The sequence below is a fragment of the Salminus brasiliensis genome, chromosome 17 (assembly GCF_030463535.1).
Source record: "Salminus brasiliensis chromosome 17, fSalBra1.hap2, whole genome shotgun sequence".
In the NCBI taxonomy this organism is placed as follows: Eukaryota; Metazoa; Chordata; class Actinopteri; order Characiformes; family Bryconidae; genus Salminus; species Salminus brasiliensis.
Window position 1 is genome coordinate 29,442,572 of NC_132894.1, and position 13,251 is coordinate 29,455,822.

General features: G+C 44.1%; 1 protein-coding gene across 1 annotated transcript; it reads right to left on the reverse strand.

The window, feature by feature from the left end:
- Nucleotides 1-2,916: 2,916 nt before the first annotated feature.
- Nucleotides 2,917-8,069, reverse strand: fgf4 (fibroblast growth factor 4). The gene is made up of 3 exons (XM_072660588.1): nt 7,775-8,069; nt 4,636-4,739; nt 2,917-3,093 (listed from the first exon to the last, which is right to left on the reverse strand). Exons 1-3 carry the CDS (start codon nt 8,067-8,069, stop codon nt 2,917-2,919), a joined length of 576 nt encoding a protein of 191 aa, XP_072516689.1.
- Nucleotides 8,070-13,251: the final 5,182 nt, after the last annotated feature.

Consider the following 13,251-nt stretch of genomic DNA (forward strand, 5'->3'; position numbering starts at 1 on the left):
CGATGACGGATTGTGTGTTTTCTTTAATCTCTCTACCGTCAGACCACAAGGTCACGCTTGTTGATACTGCAGGTTTTGGTTAAGCAAATCCAGTCCAGTGATCCTTGTCAGTTCCACGTTGTGATGAGGGTCAGAGGAGCCATTTGCCTTCAGTGACCATCCAGCCAATTGTAAACAATATCCAATGCGGATGCAAAACAGCACCACGGGGAAAGAGTTTTGGCACAGCAAAGGGAGGAAGGAGCAGTGAGATCAGCTCAGGTGAATCCAACTACACTGTTAAGAATAAAGGTGCTGGTTCTTCAAGCACTAACCACGCTTGGTTCCATCCTTTTGAAGGTCTAAAGACCATTTACCTCATGTTTAAGTTATTTAGCTTCTTTATGGATCTTAATTGAATCAAATGTGTTCTTCTTCTATGGTATAGCTCAAAGAACCATTTGAAGAACCTCTGTTTTTAAGCATGTAGTTGGAACTAGATATTGCTACATACCCAGATAGATTACATGAATGAGCATTGGCAGTAACAATGAACAGTGGCTTATTCGAGTAAATACTGTACAATACTGTACACCACCCTATTCCCAAGATATGGCTTTTGATGCACTGATTTCTGATAAGACCTTTGGTCTTGGGTGTGTCTAGCAGAATTACTTGGTTTGCTCTTCTCATCCTTCCACAGAAACATGAACCCAATTATCATTCGCAATCCCTCCCTCCATCCGTCCATCCACCTTCACCTGCGTATCATATGGCTTGACCAAATAAAAGGACATTTCTCAAACAATTTCAGTGTTCAATTCTAAATCTGTACCTGTAACAAACAATAACAACAAGGAATGCTTCGTTTGAGATCATATCTCTCAGCCCAACCTTTGGCCTCCCCTTTACCGACCTGAAACCCAGAGGCTTAAAAGCTGCTTCTCTGCATTTCACTAATCACACTGTTATATTATATTTACAAAATATATCAAGGAAAAAATATAGGGTTACTGGTTGAGCGTATAGTGCAGTCTAACAGCTGTCTTCAAATATTTCCACCATGATTATCCTTTCTAAAAGTAAATCACAGGGTAAAGATAGCTCAAACGTGACAAGGCGCAACTAGGGCGCGCAGCAAGCCTGCTGCATGAGGGCAAGCAACGGAAAGACATTCGCCGTCAGCAAGACTGAGAATAGGAGACTGTCGGTCGACAACGCCATGAGGTAGAGAACGACTAGAAGGGAGATATGGTACTGGGAAAAAGTCTTGGGCCAGCCAAGAAAATTGCCAAAACAGTGGCAAGAAAAAAAGTTTTTTATAAGGTTTTGGTGGGTTGTGAGCTGGTACCTCTATGCCAGTGCTCATGAAAAATAAAGGTGCTTTAAATTAATTCAAATTGTTCTTTCAGCAATGCCATAGAAGAACCACTTTTGATTCCATAAAGATGTTTTTAAAGATTTTGTTAAAACTGTTTACATTGTGAAGGTTCTTTACCAATCTACAGGTACAAATCTTTACGGAAGCAAACGTGCTACTTCTTAAAAAGAACCATTTGAAGCACTTTTGTTTTTAAGAGTATAGATGGTCCAGATTTTTGTTGTAATGCTCTATGCAACTCAATACAATGCCTGGATTTGTTGAATCTACCACCAGGACACCTAACTGATCTTAATGAAGTTTGGTATTGGTATACTGGGTAAACTAAATGAGGTACTGGAGTCTTACACCAAATTTTAGGCTTTGGAAACAGTTGAGCTAAGACACTACCAAAACATTCCACCCTATAGTATTTGTATTTCTTCTAATGTTAAGAAGTCTAACAGTCTTACATATCAGTTTCTTCGTTGGCCTAAGACTTTCCCGAGCACTGCATATCTCCTTTGAACGTGAACAGAAATTAGTTACAAAAAAAAAGTGGCAATAGTCTAAAGTAAATTCCATACTTTTCTTATACTTGACTGGCCCGTTCTTCCCTTAGCTCCACACACAAATACTGATGTTTTACATGCAAGGTTTTCCCCAAAACACGTAGAGGGGCCCATGTACCAAAAGAGAAGATCTCGAACTCTGTCGCTTTGTAGAACACATCATCATTAAGAGGCTCAGATGAATCTGCTGAGATATCCAGCAAAGGTGCCCAGCTTTGAATATGCTCCTACAGTCTTCATATGTGTCCTTCTTGACATCAGTGAACACTGTAGCTTCTAATTCAGCACTGGGCCTTTTGCTGTAAATCTGCATTTAAGGTCAGCATGTTTTCACGCCTTTACGTTTCCCCACTCTACGCTCCAACAATGCCAAAAGGATGCCCTTCCTCTATGCGGAGCTTTACAGACCTGACAAAGATCGACTACAGATAAGTTCAGAGTTCAACTCACCCCCCCTGCCAACTGTCCCCTCCCCCCCACCCATCCACCCAGCAGAGCTAAAAACAGATTCGAAGGGGTAGGACTTCATGGAGAGTAAAGCGATACTGCTTCAGTCGGAGCCCAGCGGCGCACAAAGGCGGAGGCCCCGCGCTACACAATCGCTCCAGTGCGCAACACCATTGGGGTCGGTACAGTTTCACGAGATACAGACTTCAACTAAGACTTACAATTTCATTTCCCAGGAATGGAGGGAAATTTCAGAACGACAGAAACAGTGCAAAAACAAACAAACAAACAAAAAAAAACCCATCTTGTACATTGTAGGAATTTCACGTATGAAACACTTGGTAGCAGCAGGAAGGATAAATAAACAAAATGACAAAATAAATTAAAGGTGTTCTTCACACTTAGAAAGAGGCAGTTTTTTTTACAGGAAATACAAAAATGAACAATTATAAATAGTCTGATATACACATACGAGAATACGACACACTTAACCTCATGTGTAAGCTCTGTAGAAAGTGCATCGTCCTGGGCTTTGCTGCTAGGCCTGTCCGTGCTCCTTCAGATTCTCGGCAAGAAATGTGTCACCGTCATAGCCGTAGTCACTCGGTTTCCTTTTTTCGTGCGCCCAGTCTTGCTTAGTCCAATGTACATGCCCGGGTAGGCCACGGATTCATAGGCATTGTAGTTGTTGGCCAGAAGCTTTTCTCTGAACTTGCATTCATTGGTAAACTGCACCTGAGAAGGAGAGGGAAGTTGGAGGTGTTAGAATTCTGTCTGAATTTCCGAATCGTTGCAGTGCAGACCAACCCAAGGTGTTGAAAAATGCTATTTCCACCATACCATAGAAGAACCAGTTTTGGTTCCTTAAAAAATGTTTAAGCATGAATTATTGGAAAAACATTTTGGGAAGCACCCAACTCCAGGTAAAGCTTCTTAAAAGCATCCTTAAATTGTAGAACCTTTACACTGTGTAAAGCTTCTTCACAATCACAGATCACTCTGTGATAATTTAGTGGTTCTCAAACTGGTTCTCAGAGGCTACTTAAGCGGGGTTGGGGTAAATATCTAGAGTGTGTGGGGGTCTTTAAGGACCAGTTAGACCTTGAGGTTAATACCTTCATATGACACTGTACTATGACACTATGACACTGCAACGTATGGGTGCAGTTATGAGTGTGAGAGATGAAACCTTCTCTGGAGCATTGTTCAAAGAACCCTTTGTGGAACTTAGAAAAGATACAAGATCATATGGAATTATGAAGATTTCATATGAAGATGCTGGTAGTCTAGTCATTAGCTGTTGTTACAGACAAGGGACTTGAACCTCACCATTCCCTTGGGTTCATTTACATACCAATGTCAAGATCACAACCTTTGCCATTTGAATTCATGTCCAACAGCATTGCTGATCTAAGGTTTGAGTGTCAGACAGGAAATCGTGTTAGGAGGTTTGGTTTTCACTTGGGGTTTCAGGTTGTTTGGGATGACTAGGGTATGAGTTCGGCCAGTATTTCCCAGTTCTGCCAAGATTAAAGCACCTGATGCAAACCATCAGCTCATTTTCAAGCTCTTGCTGGGCAGAACTTGGTAAGTTAAAACCTTTTAGGTTACCTTAGGTTATGTTCCCTGTGGTGAACACATATGAAGGTGGCAAAAAGTCAAACTTGTCCCTGAAGACCAGTCCTACACAGTCCAACCCAGCTAGCAACCTTAGGGATAGAGCTCAAATGTGGACCACTGCTTTAAAGAACCATTGACTGAAAGGTCAATGGTTTCTTCAGGAAACCATTAGTAGTTTTTCCTATGGCACTGCTCCAACTTGCCCATTTGGTGCCTTTGTTTTTAAGAATGTAGTTGCTGGATGAATGAGCCTCATAGTTAATAACTGAATAATAAGTCTATAGGGTTTAAGAGGTTAAACCAGGGAAGACGCTGGAACTACAGGGCTACTCCAAGAGCACACACACATACAGTGTGGGTGGTCCCTTTTGGCCAGTTCATCTTTACCCTGGGAAGGACAGTAGGTGCATGTGTTGGCTGGCAATGCTAAGAATGGAATGTGCAGAGTGAGTGATGTAGTGCGCCACCGTCCCTGGCTTCATCCGGCCCACAGTGAAAACACGATGAGGCACAAGCAAGCTCAACAATGCGCCAACTAGAGGGTTGGAAAGGGGGGCTGGAGAAGGGGTTTACAACTCCAGCACAGCGATATGTCATCAGGCACTGATAAGAAAATCTACAGGCGGAAACCTGCTGTAAATCAGCTCATGCACTCACAGATCCATAGAGCTTCCCCTTGCTGTTCATGGCCACGAATAGCTCGCTCCGGACGCCGAACAGTGTCACAACTCCCCTCTCCACCGGAGATATCTCCAGAAGACCTGCAACCAACAACAAAGAATACAGATGACCTTGGCCCACTCATAGCTATCAGGCAACTGCTCAGGATGAATGTATTTGGAAAGGACTGCCAGTGTTTACATTTAGATTTCTCGAGCAGTCTAGAGGGAAATGACACCTTCCGGCCATGAAGCATTCAGCAAACACGTAAATCGTATCCAACACAGCGAAATTCCCATTGTTCAATCAACAGCTACAGCGCTCACTCTGATACGCTCTTGAAAATAAAGGTTCCTAAATGGTTCTTAGCTTGGATGTAAGCCTCTAGGAAAAATCATTCACTGAGATATAGAATCTCTACATGATGTGAAGGGTTCTTTAAGAAGGACTTTCAAAAGATCTCATCAAATGAAAGCTGCTTTATGGAACAAACAGTGGTTGTTTTCTGATGTTGTCCCTGATCTTCTACTGTTGAATTTAACCTTCCAATGGTCTTCTACTGGGCACATGTGTCTAGCAGCAGGGTAATAAATATCTTAAAGGATATTTGTTGGTGGGTGCAGACTTTCTTGTTAAACTCTCTCTATTGGCATAGAAGAACCAATTTGGGTTCCCCTTACAAATGTTCCCATGGCTGTTTCTTCTGAAATGTGAAGAACCTCCACATAATGCAACAGTTTCAGGAAGAACCCACATATTGGTACACAACAATTATATTATATGGAGATTCTTAAAACCTTCAGAAAAGTACACTTACAATTGTCTTTTCTTTTTCCGATATAGTCCTTCACCGAAAGAACCAATGTGGTTCTTCTATGGCATCATTCAAACAACTTTTGATGGTGCCTTTTTATAATGAATATACCTATATATTCCTAAAACCCAGGGGTGCAGCCAAGGATATTGGGTCCCATATTACTCTGATATTACTCTGGGGCCCACAACTTTAACAATTCTGCCAAAATGCCTGATAGTAATACATTTTTCAGGGGCCCCGTCACAGTCACAGGCCCTTAGAATCGACCTAACTCTCCCCTTTCCCCCCAAATATGGTGCCCAAGCTAAAACCTGTAGATTAGTTTTACAGTACTCGCTCATATTATAGTAGTTTAGAATGTAAGCTGTTCATTTAACATTACATTTTTCCTGCACATTTTCCTCACATACTAAAAGAAGACCTATCTGAAAGCACCCATCAAGGTCTTTTCCGACTTCAAATGCAACTTTTGACCACATTCCCTTTAATAGAGCTGTTCTGCGTCCTCCAGATGATGCCTGGTCCCCTTTATAGAGACGCTGTGCTCTTACTGCGTACGTAATGAAAACGTATGTAATGTATCTCCCTTCAGTTTTATGTCATGTCTTAAAATAGTCCAAGAGGACACAAAACAAGTCTTGGGCGCGTATTGATACTGCGTCCAAAAGTCCCTGGGCGTTCTGTTCCTTGACTGCTGGGCTGACTACAAAAGCTTAACAGCTTAAAAACGAACGGACGAACTAAATAAATAAACAAACAAACAAACAAACAAACAACACACAAGTGCACCCACCCTCCATCTGCTCTCATACACCTTTTGTCCACACTGGCTATTAATTAGACACACAAGGCCAAGGGGGTTAATGTGCCATAACAGATGGGCTTATCTCTAGCCTAACTTTGGGGCCAGCTTTAGATGTTGGCCCGGTTCCGACCCGTCTCACGTTACACAGGCATCTACTAGCTGCTGAGAGAGGGGGGCGGAAAGCACCAGTGGGTTTTTCAAAATGTCCAGATGTTGACGTGACGATCAGAAACATCTCCCAGTGGATGCGTTAGTCTTCTAATTTATGGCTACGTACATGTACAACAGTGCTACTACAGACAACCACCATCATCTACGCACAGTTAGACTACTCACTGGACTTGTGCTGTTCTTTTGTCGTTCTAATCCAGTGCTGAATTAACACCTACAGTGTTTATATGAGCACAGCTGGACTCGATTACGTGCAATTTTGAGCCTGGATTTGAGAGTGATGAGTGATAAGGTGCTGTATGAGTGAGTTCAATACTGTAGGTGCTAGTTCAACACTTAGAGGAGGTCATTCAGAGCTTGCAGGACCCTTTGAGTGAGACCATTGTTACGATGCACACTGTAAGGAGACAAGCTGTGGATCAGTACTCTGGCAGCTGTGTTGCTATGCCTTTTTCACATTCACCCTCAAGTGGAGAAGGTTCTTCAAGGGTTCCTCAAAGCGATGGGTCTATATAGGACCATGACAACTCTGAAGTATCTGAAGAACATTGGAATGCTTATATTGTTCTCTGCCTGGTTCAGAAGGTCTTCTCTACTTCTTATATTCTTTCTGAGGTTCTGTAGCACCAGAAAGGACTCCAATTTTGTTCTGAGTCAAAAGAACCCTTGTGGAAAAAAGTGTATAGTACAGCGAAGGGGTTCTTTGACTCGTAACATAAATGGAGACCTTTGTGGTGCTTTTTACTGAGACCTATCAATATTGGAACCATTTTTGGTGAACATAGAACCATTTACCCAACAATAGCTTTTCCCTTGTTTTGTAAGGACCGTTTAGCCACTGGTTCAACCAACGTAAGCACTCAGATGTGTCTTGGATTTGCTAGGGTTCTAGATACACTCTTAAAAACCTGAGTGCTTCAGATGGTGCTTTGATCGATGCCACATTTATTAAAGAACCATTAAAAAAGAAATGTATGAGTATGAATTTGTAATAGACATGTAATAGAGTATGAATGTGACGAAGCTTCCAAAGATCTAAATTGAGAGGTTCTTCAAACATGGTTCTTCATAAAACCAAAACTGATTCTTCTATGGCATCGTGCAAAGAACCATTTAAAGCTTATATTTTTAAGCATGCAGAACCATTGCCTTCACTGAAGACCACTTGAAGATCCTTCGTTTTAAAAGTGTCTAGAACCCTATATAAGTCTCACTTGATTTTGTTAGAACGCATCTCAATGGATCGTCATACCGAGTAACATTCAGTGCATTATCTCTCGCTCAGGTTAAACAAGCTGAAAGAGTCCACCATGGATATGGGTGGTCGGACTGTGCGTACTCACTGTATCTGTTCTCGTTGTGCACGCCGGTGATGGTGCCGTCCGGCAGCACTTGCAGGTGGAAGCCGATGCCAACGTTGCAGTAAAGGCGTCGCAGGCGCTTGATGCCGGTCAGGTACTCGCTGTCCCGGGCCGCCTCGCGCTTCTCGCCGCCCGGCACGCGCGCCACAGAGCGCGAGTAGAGGGTCTCCCAGCGGCGCTGCGCGCTCACGAGCGGAGCGCCGCGCGCCCAGCCCGCCGTCAACCCGAGCAGCAGCAGCAGCAGCACGGGGAGCGGCGGCGCCGCGCGCACACTCATGCTGTCAGGCACGGGGAGCGCGCGCGACCGAGGCGGGTACGAGTTACACACGCGGGTCCTCCTCTGTCTATTTTGGCATCGACGTCCACCCCCACCTCTTCCTTTGCCTCCACCTCCTCCTCCTTCTCCTCCAAGACCACCACCGTCCAAAATTAAAACCACGCGACGCACAATAAACGACCCCCCGAAAAAACCTGAGCGCTGAGCTCGCGCTCTAGGGTGCGCGGCTGCCTGACTGCCTGAATGCGTGCGTTCGTTCGTGTTTGTGTGCGTCTGTGTGTGTGTGTGTGTATGAGTCTCCGTGAGCGCGTGCCTCCAAAGTCGAGTCCAAGTTCGGCGAAGTCGCTCAGCGCGTCTCCTCTCGGCCATGCGCGCGCTATTTATACGCGCCCACGGAGTTACATCACGCGCAGCGCGCGGCATGGCAGGGCCACGCGCTGGAGACTGGACGGGGCCTGAGCGCGCGCGCCACAGTGTGTGTGTGTGTGGAGGTGGGTGTGTTTTTAGTCGTTTTGGGGACCTAACGTCCCCACGCTGGTGAAAAACATAGACAATTTGACACTGTTAGGACATTTAGATGCATTCGGGTGGTCCTCACGACCCCTTGCTCATTTTTAACTCTATTTGACAAACCAAGCAAAGAAGCAAAATATGAAAGCAACTGCACGCGCTCATACAGGCCAACACAAGTCACGACAATATGGTATAACTGTAGCAGCAACGTCAATGCTGTTGCTTCCTCTTCATCATCATCATCCTCATTATTGTCTTTATCAGGCTGCTGGGTCGAGGTCTTAGGTGTGTTTGGACGTACATGGACAACTGCATGTGTGTGTATGTGTGGACAGCAAACCTGTGCGCGAGGTCGTAACAATAACCTAACATCAGCATCAATAATAATGATGATCAACAACGTCATCATCAAGCTGATGATGTCTTCAAAATCTAAACCTACTGCCATGCTAATCAATATGCTGAACCATGCTGTGGGTGTTATCCCTCACTGGACGCTGTGTTGACCACAGTGCAGTCCTCAGTACTAAACCCACTCTTATACCACAGTTTAGTCCAGCCTAAATCCCAACCAAGAAAGAAGACCCCCATGGGTATGAATGGTCAATTAGACTTAGACTATCTATGTATTTCTCTACCTACCTATCTGCACTATATGTCCAAATGTTTGTGGACATCCCTTCTAAGATGTGCAAATGCACTCAAACAGCTTGTCTAGTCTCTGTAGAGAATTACTGCCAAGAGTCAACTGTATTCTTTGGAATGATGGTTGGTGCTCCATCTAAAACATTTTGGGACTTGGAGAGGTGGGGATGGTGTGTGGAGGAGATCGTCCAACATCCTGGCCTCACTACAACTCTAAATAGCTCTGTTACCACTGTAACTGTTGCTGAATGCAATCAAATCCTCACAGGTTTGGTCCAAAATGTAGTAGAAAACCTTCTCTGGACAGTCTTTCTGTCTGTCTGTCTGTCTATCTATCTGTCTGTCTGTCTGTCTGTCTGTCTATCTATCTATTTATCTGTCTGCCTATCCATCTGTCTGTCTGTCCATCCATTTGTCTATTTATCTGGCTGTCTATCTATCTAATCTATCTATCTATCTATCTACATATCTATCTATCTATATATCTATCTATCTACATATCTATCTGTCTGTCTATCTATCTATCTATCTGTCTATCTATCTACAAATTTGTCTGTCTATCTATCTACCTACTTGTCTGTATGTCTGTCTATCTCTCTATGCATCTATCTATCTATCTATCTATCTACATATCTATCTGTCTATCTATCTACATATTTGTCTGTCTATCTATCTACCTACTTGTCTGTATGTCTGTCTATCTCTCTATGCATCTATCTATCTATCTATCTATCTATTTATCTGGCTGTCTGTCTCTCTGTCTGTCTCGCTGTCTGTATATATATATCTGTCTATCTATCTATTTATCTGTCTGCCTATCCATCTGTCTGTCTGTCCATCCATTTGTCTATCTATCTGGCTGTCTTTCTGTCTGTCTGTCTAGCTGTCTGTCTGACTATCTATCTATCTATCTATCTATCTATCTATCTATCTATCTGTCTGTCTGTCTGTCTGTCTCTCAATCTATCTGTCTTTCCATTTATTTATGTGTCTATCCACAAAAAAACTGGGATAGGTTGACGTATGGTAAAATATCAGGCTGTGTGTGTTGATCCCAGTAGGGTTCTCAGTCTTAAACCCACTCTTATATCACTGGTTACCCAGACTGCCTAAACCTAACCAAGACCAACCTGAAACCAAGTCCAATAAAGAAGCCCACTGTGGATATGAGTAGTAAGTTGGACAGAAACCAGCACTGTATGAACTTTATTACTGTATCTGTTCTCGTTGTGCACGACGGTGATGGTGCTGTTTGGACACACGTGGACAAATGTGTGAGTGGACATGATTGTGTGTGTGTGTGTGTCTACTGGCCCCTTATCAGCGTGGCTGTCAGCTATGGGAATGAACTGGTTTCTGTATTGGAGGATGTGGAGTGAGCGCAGAGTGCGCGGCAGCAGTGAGGGCAGGAGACAGATCTATAAACGGACAATAACAGGAAAAAACACGCAGCAATTCAGCCAATCCACAACACTACTGAAGCCCCAACACCCAGACAATAACGAGCCTGACAACAGTACAGTACTGAACTACAGAGAGAGAGAGAGAGAGAGAGACAAAGGGAGAGAGACAAAGGGAGAGAGAGAGAAGGCTGAGGAACTTTTAGAGCAGCGACTCGCCCTATGCGTCGCGCCTGTATGTGCGTCTGTGTATGTATGTGTGTGTGTGTGTGTGAGAGAGAGAGAGAGAGAGAGATGGGTTGTTCCCATTGACCCTTCAGCAGTTCGGTCGTGAAGCTTGTGCGTCACCGCAGCGCGGGGGACAGAAAAATGGAAACGGCTGGAAACATCAGCGCACGGACTCAAGCTGTGCGTGCGCGTGCATGCGTACGTATGTGAGTGTGTGCACCGGAAACCCACACGAGACACTAAAGTTCATATCGACACAAATCTACATCACCCACAATTCATCAGTTCTTATTAACAGTGAGCTTTTCCACAGCATCACCAATACGAGTGAGGAAACACAGCTGTCTGACTGTGTGTCTGTCTGTCTGTCGATCTGTCTGTCGATCTGAATTCCATAACTGTGTGTCTGACTGTCGAACTATATAACTGTCTGTCTGCCTATTTACTTGCCTCTCTAACCATCTATCCATCTGTCTTTCTCTGTTGTCTATCTGTCTGTCTCTTTGTCTGACTGTCTATCAGTCTGCCTGTCTATCTGTCTGTCTCTCTGTCTGACTGTCTCTCTGTCTGACTGTCTATCTTTCTGTGTCTCTGTCTGACTGTCTCTCTGTCTGACTGTCTAGCTATCTGACTGTCTGTCTGACTGTCTCTCTGTCTGACTGTCTAGCTATCTGACTGTCTGTCTGACTATCTATATATCTCTCTATGTCTGACTGTCTTTCTATCTGCCTGTCTTTCTATCTGCCTGTATGTCTGTCTGTCTCTCTATCTGTCTGTCGATCTGAATTCCATAACTGTGTGTCTGACTGTCGAACTATATAACTGTCTGTCTGTCTGTCTATCTATTTGCCTCTCTAACATCTATCCATCTTTCTTTCTCCACTGTCTGCCTCTTTGTCTGACTGTCTAACAGTCTGACTGTCTATCTGTCTGACTGTCTATCTGTCTGTGTCTCTGTCTGACTGTCTAGCTATCTGACTGTCTGTCTGTCTATCTAGGTCTGTCTGTCTTTCTATTTACCTGTCTTTCTACCTGCCTGTGTGTCTGACTGTCTTTCTATTTACCTGTCTTTCTACCTGCCTGTATGTCTCACTGTCTTTCTATTTACCTGTCTTTCTATCTACCTGTATGTCTCACTGTCTTTCTATTTACCTGTCTTTCTACCTGCCTGTATATCTGCCTGTCTTTCTCTCTGTCTCTCTATCTGTTTGTTTAGCCATCTGTCCCTGCCTAATTTTCTATCTGTCTCTCTCTGTCTAACTGTCTGCCTATCTGTCTGACCATCTCTCTGCCTCACCGTCTCGCCGGCTGACCGACTCTCCCTCTTCCTGTCTCTTCCTGTCTATGTGTCTATCGAACAGTCTGTCTGTCCGTTTGTGTGTCTGCCTGATTTAATTTTTTTTGTTGTTTTAGTATACATACCTACCTGTCTGTCTGACTGATTTTCTGTTCTCTGATTTGATCAGTCTGTCTAGCTGTCTACCTGTCTATATGTATTTATCAATATGTCTGTCTGACTTGTCTATCTGATTTTCCATGTGTCTCTCTGATTTGCCAGTGTTTATCATTTGTGTCTCTCTATCTCTCCGTCTCCTTTGGTTCTGTCTTTCTCTCTGTCTGTAGCAATGTTCTGTCTGTATGCCTGTCTGTCTTTTGTCTTCCTGTCTTCCTGTCCAATTGTGTCTGTCTGAAATGTCTCTCTGTCTGAAACTCGAGATTTAGATGGTCATGCAGCTCAGTAAATATACCAATATGTCTCGTGTCTGTATGTCTGTTTGCCACTGTATCTGTCTGTCTGTCCTATGGCCGTGTTTCTGCCCCTGGGAAGAGCAGTGACCTGATCAGGCTGTACACTGCTACATGTAAACGTCTTTACCTAGCTCCATAACACACGCGCGCACCCCCATCATAAAATCAAACAGCTAATAAAGAAGAAACGCTTCCAAACAAGTTTGGGCCACCCTCATCTAACACCACCACCCCCGCCCCCGCCTCCATCATGATCAGATAAAGCTCCGCATGAGGGCGTTTTCTCACGTTCACGTCTGGCTAAACCTCATTGTGTAAATGTCAGAGCCCCCTTCTTTATTTCCAGCACTTCAAACCCAACTGTTCAGCCGCTCCAGGTTTTGGGGGTGCTTTCTGAGAGAGCTGCTGTGCTCTAAGGCTGCATGCTTCAGTGCCATTGCCCGCTGATGGGCATCCTCTGCACACACAGACACACCGTTTCTCTTCATTTGATCTCTGTCTGGGCGCATTTTAGCGGGGTTTGCTCGGAGCGCGCCGCGGCTCAGGACACTGATCAAAACGCCCTTTTGTTTAAGGCTCATTTGTTTTATTAGCGACCGAACAAGAGGATGATCCACTGTTTATCTGAGTTAGATCTTTCTCAGGAA